The 12277-nt window shown below is 32.9% G+C and overlaps 1 protein-coding gene across 1 annotated transcript; it reads right to left on the reverse strand.

Moving 5' to 3' along the window:
• Positions 1–688: 688 nt before the first annotated feature.
• Positions 689–11265, reverse strand: LOC139973218 (uncharacterized). The gene is made up of 8 exons (XM_071979744.1): positions 11108–11265; positions 6350–6380; positions 5563–5735; positions 4855–5119; positions 4115–4326; positions 3265–3576; positions 2869–3130; positions 689–1374 (listed from the first exon to the last, which is right to left on the reverse strand). Exons 1-8 carry the CDS (start codon positions 11186–11188, stop codon positions 1031–1033), a joined length of 1680 nt encoding a protein of 559 aa, XP_071835845.1. The 5' UTR covers positions 11189–11265; the 3' UTR covers positions 689–1030.
• Between the last annotated feature and the right edge of the window lie 1012 nt (positions 11266–12277).

A 12277-nucleotide genomic window follows, 5' to 3' on the forward strand; every position in this document is an offset into this window, starting at 1 on the left:
CAATCAGACGGAAAATAAATATTTAACTTGAACAGTTTTTCTTTGTTTTCGAAACGGATTCATGACAAATTCCTTTAGGTTCCCTAAGGTTGGATACCTGTGTAACGTAAATTTAAATCAAGTTATGGAACAGTGGCCTGCACAGATTTTCAAACGTGCGGGTTACATTTCTTCGACTGAGTTAGATAAGGGTATGGAACTTAACGTTCATGGAGGTGAATGTAGCATATTGTAAACGAGGGAATATAAGACCTTTGTTTGGTTAAAGGCGAATATACCATGTCGGGGCTTCTGGTGGTCTTGCTAATTAATACTCTTAAATTGTGTGCCGTTGAAATGTACGTGCACACCTAGATGAGTCTACTAATCTTCTTCATTCACCAATGAATGTATCCATAATCCAGTTAAAAGAAAACATCCAACTGAGCCACACCCCCCCCCTTCCTCCTTCCCCGACTGAGCGATACAGTTGAGAAGGGATGCCCCATTGCGAACGCCAATGTTATGGGACTACAAATTGCCTATACCGTCAGGAGCGTAAGTCAAATATTGGCCAATACGTATCAAAAGTGAAGTTAGTTCATAACAGAATTGTTAAAGCAAAAGAGTTTTATAGTTGGAAGACATTAATATGGGGTTATTTTAATTCTTATAAGCAATGAATTAAATGACAACTGAAAAGAAGAAGTCAACGTCACCGACACTTTATTGTAAACTTTGTTCATTTCATTCGGAAATTAGTTTCACATAATTGCTATTCCATCATTATCGTTAATGACATACATGACATATTTAAATGGCGTTGTCACAAAGAGATATCTTAATGTTGCCGTTTATCTAGGTCGATTCATTTCTCTCCGTTCTGCCGATTTTGGACAAGGGTGAGAGCCTTTTCTTCGATTAAAGAAATATATTCCTTTGGGACCGGTGTAACATTCAGTAGAGAGGAGTTCAGTTGTTTCGAAATGCCTCAATGTCGGATTTCTAGTCTCTGTTACATAGACCACTCCGCAACGAAAATTGTTTATCTCTACACCGGCCGTATTTTCATCTCTGCATATTGTAGGCCGCAGTCGTATCCACTAAGGTTAGTCCAGAATATGTTCGTTCCTCGAGTTGAGCCGTCGTAGTCTCCGTTGAGGTGAGAATGAGCGCAATATGCACAGCCGCTTCCGACAGGGAAATTATCACAATAATATTCACTACTTGGGCAATAAGACCGGCAATAAGAATAAGTCGAAGGACAGTGATAATAATAACGGAACCACCAGGCTCCTCGATGCTTCTCAGCGCAGTCAAAATCACTCCATACATCATTGTCTTCGTCACGTGTGCTGAATTGTCTGTTGTTGTGCCAAGACATAGCATCAAAACCTACGGATTCGAGTAAGAAAAGTAAGAAAACAAACTAGTAATACGTCACTCCATCGTGTGCGTAATTTATATTACTAATTGTTAATATTTGTGTTTTCTGGTAACCTGTTATTACTTAAAGCAATAAAATATGTTGTCATTTCAGCTGTATTAACTGAAGGGTGATACCACATCAATTTATTATATTCGATGTAACAGAGAAAAAAAAACACCTTAAATGTGCGTTGTCAAAGTCTCCGCAAGGGTTCAGTATAGAGATTTGTCTAAGTGTATTAAGTAAATTCCACAATTTTGTCCCCTGTAAACATTTTTTTATTACGAATATTACCGATAACTAGCAATAAATATGATTGTATTTGATACTTATTAGCAATCATTTTATTGTTCTAAATTTCTAAATCTTTATTCAGAAATGGAAACGGCATATTGGGAATTTAGTTGTTTTGCTTATTGTTTTCATCTGTTCATTTTTTTTTGTAGTATTTTCATCTTTCAGCGTTTTACTGCCAGATGTTGTAAAATTTCTTACAATAATAGTTATTTATATTTTTCATTAACTATAAAACGGAAAAATGATTATATCAATTCGGGTATCAATTGTTAAAACAAGTTATTTATACAAAAGCGATGAATCTACCTAGAACATTTCGAAGCTACATTCCATCAATATGTGTGCAGCAAGCTCTGAAACTTATTCTTGTATACGTCGCTGTTTTCCTGTTGATCATTTGGCTAAACACAGCAGTCTGAGTTGTAGTTTATAACCTTCTTGTTACGTTATCGGCTATTTATGTTTATGTTTGGTTTATATTATGCTTACTAATGTGTTAACAAATAACATACTTGTATTATGCATGTTTGGTAATGGTGTCATCAGTACGTCATCATCAAATTGTGTCTTTTTTTGCACACAAACCATGCAGTTGAAAATTAGAGAGTCAACAGCCATCAATTTCTTGGCATTGTTAGTTGACTGAATACAAGGGACTGTTTAATGATATAAATATGTCACTACGTGGCTACATTAAGGCACTTTTTTTTGTCAAAAATGTATACAAAAAATGTTTTCTAAGAAATTCTTAGCATATATATCTATATATATATATATATATGTATATGTATATATATATATATATATATATATATATATATATATATATATATATATATATATATATATATATATATATATATATACTTTGTGAAGAAGGTAAGAAATAAATACCCAGTTAAGCGTATTCAATAGCCTTTCATGATTTGTAGTTTTCGCAAAGCAAACGGAAATAGGATAGGATGTGTAAATATGAATATAAGGATATTAAATATATTTCAGGTTCAATATGAAGTTCCATGGAAAAGTGACTATAGATGCTAAAGAGACAAGTGAAGGATATTTGCACAAATTGGTGTATGTAGCTACCTAGCTATTACTTTCAATTACCATGTTTCGTGAGTGATTTGCATTAATCTTATAATAAATACTGAAATACTAACCTGTATCTCCACTATATGATCCAATTGAGAGTCGATATTTGTCCGCATCATCACTTATGCTGAAGGGTGAATAGAGGGCGTAATACGATGAACTGCTTGAATCGGTTAGGTCTATCCGGAGACTGTATTCTTTTTGGTTGGTAATTGCGTGTATGTAATCATTACCAAGCCAATGATCACCGATAGGATTTTCAAATCCGTTCTTGTATTCAGCCCAGGTACGATAGAAATCAACAGCGGCGCTTGATCGTCGCTGAATGACCTATGAGTATAAAGAGAAATTTACATGTAACAATAGTAAATGAGAAATATGTAATGTGTCTTCCACACTTTTGCAGAACAAATGAATTCAGATACAAGACACTGAACTGTATTCAATATACTTCTACAACTCACCGTCCATCCTCCTCCGTTACTTTCCATCCGACAGAAAACCTGAATGCCGTTAGGCGAACCATCAGGGTAAATGGTGTAAACTCCATCTGTACTACCATCAACGTAAAGCTCTTGGCAATCCCTTGGGACAACCTCGCGGGTACACGTAACACCGTCTCCTTCGTAGCCATCTATGCAGTAACATCTACGAACACCATCTCTGACATCACAAGTCGCGTGATCACTACATTGGTAACTATCTTCTACCATGAGTTGGTTATTGCTACAATTTGATCTTCTTGTACAGGCTGAATTGACGTAAGACTCGCCGTTCTAAATTTAATGGGAAATATTTTTAAAAAGAATGTCATGAAAAATGTATTAAGTTATTCTTAATTCACCATTGGGACTCACCAGACTACCGGACATATTCACCATAAAAATATATATGATTAAAGTATGAATAAAAGGGACACGTGAAGTTTAATTCTGTTTCCGGTAAAAGAAATTGTTTGAAGAAACGTTAAAAACACAAATGACATAAATTATGCTAATTCATTCAGATATCTTGTGCCAGTAATGTGATTAAGATACTTTCACTTGTGCAGTACATTAAATTGGCTATCGTAAAATGATTTGAAAATAAAGGAACTTGCAATGAAATTTAATGTTAACATACATTTATTTTTTATTAAAAATGTCAATCAAAAAATTCGGCAGTTGTAATTTCTGCTATTTATTATGAAAGTGGGTATCATTTCTGTATTGTCGAAAATTAATCACAAAACTTCCATTCTTTTTAACTCAATGACTTTATTCAATAAAGATATGAGTAAAGAAAGAAAGTGGAAAAACTAATGAAAATACTGACTATTAATACAGTCCCTTTGTCAGCAACGAAACAGCTGCATTGGTTCTGAGGAATGCAATTCTCATCCTGAATCATGTAATCACCAACACAAACACATTTCTCTAGTTCTGTGCGAGAGGTTGAGGAGATGCATGTGTCAGGGTCATCACACCTCCTCTCACATGTCTCGTTGGAGAATATCTTATTCGTTGCACACCATTCCAATTGAGATTCTAGGAAGGAAGATTGCAAAATCATGTAAGTAGAAGATCCACTAGTGAAGTGATGCATTCTACTAAGCTAATGTGTTAAATTAAAGTCAATCTTGAAGCTATTGCCCTTTACCCGATACTACAGAGAGGAACATTATATAAAGAATTAAAACAACACTGATTTGTAATGTTCTGAGATGACTATGTAGACCAAGCAATTCAGTATTTAACAATATGGATGCCATAGAGTAAACATGTAGTTTGGGATCATTTTTACAACACCAAAATGTGAAGAGGAAAGTCCGGGTGGATGGCTTTTGTATAAAAAACAACCAATTTCTGATGTCGTCAATCATAATGACTCCCGATACACAAAGCGTAAGTTAGCACCCCCACCACCCCACCAAAATAAACAGAATGGAAAAACGGTGAGTAACTAATATTTCATTATAGGGAATAATATTTGCATATGTGTAAGTTGACTGTTACTATTAATGTTACCAATCTCCTATCTTATGTCACATCATTGCTAAGTTTAAATTGACTTACCTGCTGTTCCTCCATAAGTTCCTACACTTGAGAGTTGATATTGCCCCCATTCATCTGAGATACGAAATTGGTCATATGTAACGTAATAAGACTGTCCTGCAGCATTCTCAAACTCAAATCTCAGTTGGTAATTTTTTTGGTTTGTAAGAAAAGCTAATTTCTCATTTCCAATCCAAAACTCACTGCCAAGAAAACCAAAGCCGTTTTTGAAGTCTTGCCAATTCCTATTAAAATTAACAGAATCCAGTCGTCGCCGCTGTAACACCTGCAGTAGATATCGTACAGGAATGGAAAGTTATTATTTCAAAATTGTTTCGTCGGTTATAATCAACAGCAAAAATGTCTCATGAAAATGACCGCTTTTTAAGACAAGTGCAATGTTTTTGAAGTTATAACTTTATTTTATTTTGTTGACAAATTCAGTGTTCAGTTTTCATCTCTTTAAATTGATTGAAGCGTTATACACTTTAGTTCTGTAACCTAAGAATCCAACAAATGTGCACGCGTAAGTTTCTGATCCGTGTAAGACATAAATGTCTTGATAAATGCCAAATAACACATTGCTGTTCAATACATGTTTCTGTTACGCTTACCTGAAGTAAACATTATTTAACGTGTTTAGAACAATAGTGATTGATAGTAAACTACGAAACAGATGATACGATGACATTCCATGTAAAGTGAAAAATGAAAAACAGCAAGGCTTACCGTCCATCCACCAGTATTAAATTCATTATCACAGTAAACTTCAAACGGTTCTGGGTATCCGTCTGGTTTAATAAGGTACACGCCAGATGTATTATGGGTAGAGGTGCAGGCATTCAATACTTCCTTGCAATCTCTTGGATATTCAGGTTGTTGAAAGACAAAGTATGAGGAACCTGTATTAAAATTAACAGCAGAGGTCATTTTTGATGTTATACAATTACACACAAAAATGCTTCGAATGATTTTTCTTTAAATTGTAATAAATTGCATTCCACGTTGTTCGAAGAATGTGAATATTTCAGTCTACAATATTGATGTCGAATAAGATAAACTTGTTTATCCTGCTGTGTTGTTTATTACGTCTCAACTATGATAATAAATAAGTCGAACATAAAAAAAAAACCTTAGGCAATCATGAGCAATGCGAAAAGTAAAAAGAATAAAGTTTAAAGGAAAGCAAAAGTAAAGAACATAGTTAACTTCCAAGCAACCACAATGAACAATGGACATCAAACAAAATGTATTGACTAAAGTCAGCGACATAACTGCATACAACGTTTAGACATGTTTAGACATTCAGTGAGAACCAGTGGCTTAGGTTATCATAAACATTATTCATGAATAACAACAAAGACAAGAAATACTGGGAAAAAAAGACTGGAAATAAAGTCTCATGCATTTTGGCATGATTTTTGGAACCATTTTTAGTCATTTGTCAGAACAATTAGTTAAGGGTAACCGTTTTTCAAAAGTTAAGACTTAAGTATTAGAAAGTATAACGATTTACTTGATGATTGTTCCCCAACGTTTGCGACGACCTGTATTTGAAATGAAATGAATGTTACTCGAATTAGTATGACACTTAATTACCTATATCGATTGACTTTAAGAATGAATTATATTGGTCTTTATAAACTGAGTTACAGAATGATGGAAACCTGGTCTGCTTGGACAACATTAATAATAATAATAATAATTTATTCTTATATAGCGCTTTACATCAAAAGAATGATCTCAAAGCAGCTTCACAGAAACGCATAAAAAATACAACTTAAAAAGTATTACAGCTTAAAAATAATACAACATTCTTTCTGTTCGTTTCTTATGTTAATATTAGAACTTCAATTCAAGCTTACTTCCATAAGTCACGGAATAAAGTCTTATCTCATGAACTTAACCGTTACTGCAGTTTAGTCCTTTCGATTCATTTTACATTTATTAATATATATAAAACAGGGGTTACTTCCAATCAGCTAATATCATAGTTTATCATGCAATCAGAAACAATAATCGATTCCATGTTGAGATTTCAGGCAACAAACTTTGACCTGCAAACCTTTACAGGAAGACTGAATCACGTTGATGCATGATTGGCAACTAACTACCAGAAAAAAGACCAGACAAAACGTAAACAGCTTTCTTTTCTTTGTTCGTGTCATACATGTTGGATATCTCTCCTCTTTACTCACAGTATACGCCGTTTATTTTACTTTGGTTATAGGGAGGAACTTTGAAATATTACAGGTATAAATGATTCTTCTTTGGATTTAAAGTGACTACATGAGAGTTTTCAAAGAACAATGAAACGATCAGCTGTTACCATTTTACACTTAAGTTAAGATATTACATACACCTCAGCTTAAGGTAAGATATTACATACATTTAAAGTGTTTACTAAAATTTAAGAAAGATCAATAACATACGGAGCTCGGAGTATAGCTCGCAGCAAAGACCATTTTATCTGGTGTACATTGTTTTTGTGGGTTTTTTTTTTCAATCAGCAAATTTTTCGAATAATGGAATTGTACTTTGTGCTCATGTTTGTGATTTAAACGGATTGTCTAAAAGATTATGATTAGAAAAGTTGCGTGGTAATTATTTTGATAACTAAAACTGCTCTTACCCTAAAAATAATCTAACGCAGACGGCAATGAATTATGGTCCCAGCAAAGAACCGAGCTATTTAATTGAGTTAATATTATACTGAGAGCGGGTCAACCTCCTAGACAAGAAATATAACAGCGAATCTACGAAGCTGCCATCTGAAGCAATTCTTTAAAATTCTCTTAAAACACTAAATACATTTCAACGTACAATATCTATATGAGTTAAACAAGTACCAAATATTACATTAATACGGAACTACCGTGCACATGGTAGGAAACATATTCCACACTGTGTATTTAATATTGTTTTTGGAAAAAAAAATATAACTGGAGACTCTGCCTCCTAAGGTGCGATTGGACAGGATGGTTTAATGAACAAAACTAATTCCTTGGCTAAACATTGTATCTTGAAAATGTGCTGTTATTTGCGATGGAAGATAATAAAATGTTGTTACGGAGAATTCGAAATCTCATTTGTTCTAAAAATCTTTGTCTACTTGGTCTAAATTTGCTGGTAACTTGGGAAGAATTTAAAAAAAAATGTTTTTTGGCAGTAATTGTATGATGACCAGACTAAGGAAATAACGTTGTATTATTTAAAAATGTAATAATGTAAGTTTGTTGAATAATATGAGAGAAATATCTGTTTGATTACTTTTTCAAATTGGACAGGCGTGATCTTAATGTTGTGGCATATTAATGTTGTTTTGAAAATATAATATTTTGCAAAATATTTCAAAGAGTGGATTTCAAATTTATTTCTAATGGCATAGTATGGCGTGTCAGTTATGATAAATTGAAATATGGTAAATTATTTACTCTTTAGCTTAGTGTCATAGCAGAATGCATTATGTTTAGTATATTTTAACAATGCTTTTGCATAAGGTAACTTTTACTAGAAGAGTATTTAAACAAGTAGATATCAAAATGAAATTAAATGATTTATAGAAACAGGTAAAATAGACTTTACGAGTGAACAGCATATCTAGCAAGGAATAACAGGTTTAGTTTTTCCTTCTCATCCAATGGGAAATGAAACACCGACAATCGTTTCCTTTGTTGCAAAAGATGAACAATAATATGATGGCAAAAAACAAATAAAAAAAAAGACAACGTTTCCTACTTTATCATATTATTTTTGTTATTTTTAACCTGTGCTATATGAAATTGTATACACAAAAACTTGGCAAAATTATATATATTTGTATGTAATCGGGAAAGCCTGCAGAGAAGGAAATGGTGAAATGACGTTTGCATGGGTTCGCAACACTTTAAGAATTGATATAAGAAATACGTTTAAAATTGGCTTTCTTAGGTGTTCTATTAAAAAATAAATGTTTAGGGTCTGAATAAGGAACACGTCATATCGTATACTAAATCAATACAGTGAGTAAAGTGTATCACACAAGTCAGAGAGAAACAGTGAATTCTTGTCATCGTTACAGATTGTATAGAGTGAATTTGAAAATTTGGAAAGTGAACATTTCAGTTTATATTTACCCAAATCATGATCGATCAAATGAAACGTTTGTAATCTAGAATAATATATAATTTACGCTCGGCTAAGTTATATTTTAAGCATGTCCTTCAAATGATGTAAATTTTGCTGAAGCCTTTACATCCCATCTATATATCATATATATACGATGTGAGTTTGAATTGGAAATTGAGTATCTCATAGTACGATCGCTTTTCTGTTGGATTGAATCGATCTAACCTAACGGTGTAAGAGGAATACCATTTTACTAGCCTAAGATATAGTAATAGTCTACAAAATATTTTTAAAATACTCTTATTCAAAATACTTAACATTATGTACAAATACATTCCCTTTGTGTTATGTCATAAGCAATGTTCTATATATGAGACGAAATAGATAAAAATAAGGCCAAATATGAAAAATGTAATAAAACTTTGAAAAGTGACTTTTGCTAGACTTTTCTCTTACATAAGTGATTTTCCCAGACTTCTTCAATTAAAGTAGCTACATGTAAACGAAAAAGCCTTGCTAAACGTCTTAATATCATATCGAGTGAATACTACTTCCTTGAGCACCTTTGTAATTTATTTGGATATTTTGTTATAAATAAACTCTAGAGCTCTAGTAGATTTATGTCAAATACAGATGTTTTCACGGAAAGGCAATATTATTTCAAAATCTAAAACACACTGCGCGTTCTGTATATTGATAACTTGGCAAGTGTTTTATATTTGTGTTAGAGTTTGGAAATTTTGTTGCGAGAAAAACTAGAAAGGAAAATTACTTTTCTACAGATAAGAGTCAAATTACATTGTAACATCAACTAAATATTTATACAGAAATGCAATAAAAATATAAAACTGTCCATTATGACATTTAATTTATCTTAGAAAGACTGTGTTAACAAAACAAAAAAATCAATTATTCACAAGGCAGTTACAAGTGTAATTTGTAATCGCGAAGTTAAATAAATTGCTGGTCTTTTCTAGCCACAGAAAATAATTCTACAGTTACTCCTAAATAAATAAGTTCAACCAGTCACATTGTAAAATGTCAAGTTCTCTACAAGTTGTAGTTACACAATTATCCTTGCTAAAAATTAAACTTTATAATTGCTAGGAATTGTCATAGACAAGTTAAATATTTGTCAAACTAGTCTAACAACTATGCGTCTTACGAGTTTTAAAAGATGTGAGTTGTAAGATGCTGAATTCAAAATATATTAATGTAATATGGTGAGACATACTTTGTTAAGATCTTATTAGTACATATTTGTGATAAAACATTAATAGTAACTGGGGTATGTTTAGTGATTGGAAGCTTTAATAAGTTAGGAAATGCGCATTTATGCATATCAAAAGTTAAACGTACTGTTGGAAATCCTGATATTTAAATTTCTTAAAGGACCCGTTTGTGTAATAAAGTGATTCAATTATTTCAAGTTTGTCAAAAGATCAGTGATTCAAATGAATAAGTTTATTAAATTTGTTATAACAACGAGAATTAGCAGTTATATTAACTAGGATATAAGCTGTGAAGTCATTGCATTTACGAAATATGATGTAGGTAAAATAATCATTGATAAAAGAAAGATATTCAAGACCATACACTTTTCCAAGCAGTGATGTTCGAGACTTATTTTCAATTTGTTCACTCTTTTCAAATATAAGAACAAATAAAATATTACAACTTTAGGCTTATTAAGCTTTGAAAAATATGGTGAAATATAGACTGAGGATCTTTTAAATTTTTGTTTTGGTTTAATAGTATCGACTCAATATTTTAGATTTCTGATAGTTGGTATGAGAGAGCATTACGTTTTCAATGAATTGACGCTTATTTCTGAAATTGTTTTCATTTGTGATAAAAAAGAAGAAGTTAAAAGCGAATGTTTCTGTAAGACGTGCACATTTGGATAAAAAACTGTTAATATACATTCTTTCTTGCCAAGGGGCTAAGAATACATGTGAAATGCTAGTGTTACGAGAGATTCTTAAGAAAGAATCATAGATTGTAATAACAGGAAAGTAAAATCCTCCAAAGCTGCTTTTGAAAATGAATTGTTTAAGTTTAAGTTTAAGACGCTAAGACGAAAACATATTGATAGCTGTACACGTCGAAATTTGAAGGAAAAAAAAATGCAATATACGATATGAAAAGTAAAGTTTTAAAGACTTACTATTTCTGATCCAAGTGAATTCCATAACGTCAACACTGTCAAGAAACTTTGACAAACTTGTCTCCCTTGAAATTTTGCCATGATTGCAACGAATCAACTCTAAAGTAGAAAAGTTTAGGAGGACGATCGTATCTGAAGCGTGAGATGGTTATGACATAGAAGCTTGGGTGTGACCATCCAACGACTGAAATGACCGGCATGGTACGGATGCTCATCCATACCATTGTAGGAAAAATAGCAACTTTGTTACTGCGCATGATCTAATCGGAGCAAGTCGTTAAGACCATTGAAGGCGTCCGTTAACGAGGCGTGTCAAAAGACAATTGAAAAGAAGTATAACGTTCAAGTTGCTGTTGAACAAGTGATGGGAAATTCCTGTAAAGGGCGTTAAGTGTGTTGGTTCAATCCAATTATAGAATCGGGTGGTATCTTTCGCCGTTTTATTCGTGTTATATTCTCATTGCTGAATTGTCTGCAAAATATATTTAACACTTTAGCAGTACAACCAATAGACTAAATGTCATGCCTTCTTCTTCCAGTTTCCTTTATTTTACGTTTACTTTACTCTAATCTATCTAAATCAGGTCAATGCCTGCAGGTTTAACGCCCACTTACCAATAGGTGTGGAAAAGTTGTTTTCGTGTTAATCATTATCTAAAGAGAAACAAAATAAGAAGGGTCAACTTGAGAAATATTACCTTACCTTCGTACAATTGAACATACTTAGGGTGTTGCTGTTTATGTACACTTATCAGCATGTACCAGAAGAGAGGTAAGTAGCAATAACATCTCATGGAAAAGCATCAACCGTTTTTGCCTTAAACGTCTTTGCTGTTGGGCTCGATGGTGTATAATTGTGATAGTGCTTTTCATGTGTTATTTTTTTAATTATGATGGGGGAAGTCTGTCCATTCAAGGATTCTAAAGTTGATTCTCAGCTTTCAACAGTTACTTCAGGGAGTTGCGTTATTTAATAGGGTAGTTTGCTCAGTTTACATTGTATTCCTGGTCTTATAAGAACAGATTTAACTAAAATATTTGGTGACAAAGTTAACGTTAGCGATGTCCTCTGATTTTATTCTCACCCGTTCGGAGTCTTCGAGTCAAGTCGTGTCTTTTCCCTTTGTCTTTTTCCCTTTGTCTTTTTCCCTTTGTCTTTTCCCTTTGTCT

The sequence above is a fragment of the Apostichopus japonicus genome, chromosome 9 (genome assembly GCF_037975245.1).
Source record: "Apostichopus japonicus isolate 1M-3 chromosome 9, ASM3797524v1, whole genome shotgun sequence".
Classification (NCBI taxonomy): Eukaryota; Metazoa; Echinodermata; class Holothuroidea; order Aspidochirotida; family Stichopodidae; genus Apostichopus; species Apostichopus japonicus.

Excerpts from the sequence above, each read along its gene's own strand:
- LOC139973218 (XM_071979744.1), bottom strand. The coding sequence starts at position 11,188 with ATGGCAAAATTTCAAGGGAGACAAGTTTGTCAAAGTTTCTTGACAGTG. Across the intron at positions 4,327-4,854 it reads AACTTATGGAGGAACAGCAG|AATCTCAATTGGAATGGTGT; the intron begins GTAAGTCAATTT and ends CTTCCTTCCTAG. Across the intron at positions 1,375-2,868 it reads ATCATATAGTGGAGATACAG|GTTTTGATGCTATGTCTTGG; the intron begins GTTAGTATTTCA and ends TCGAATCCGTAG.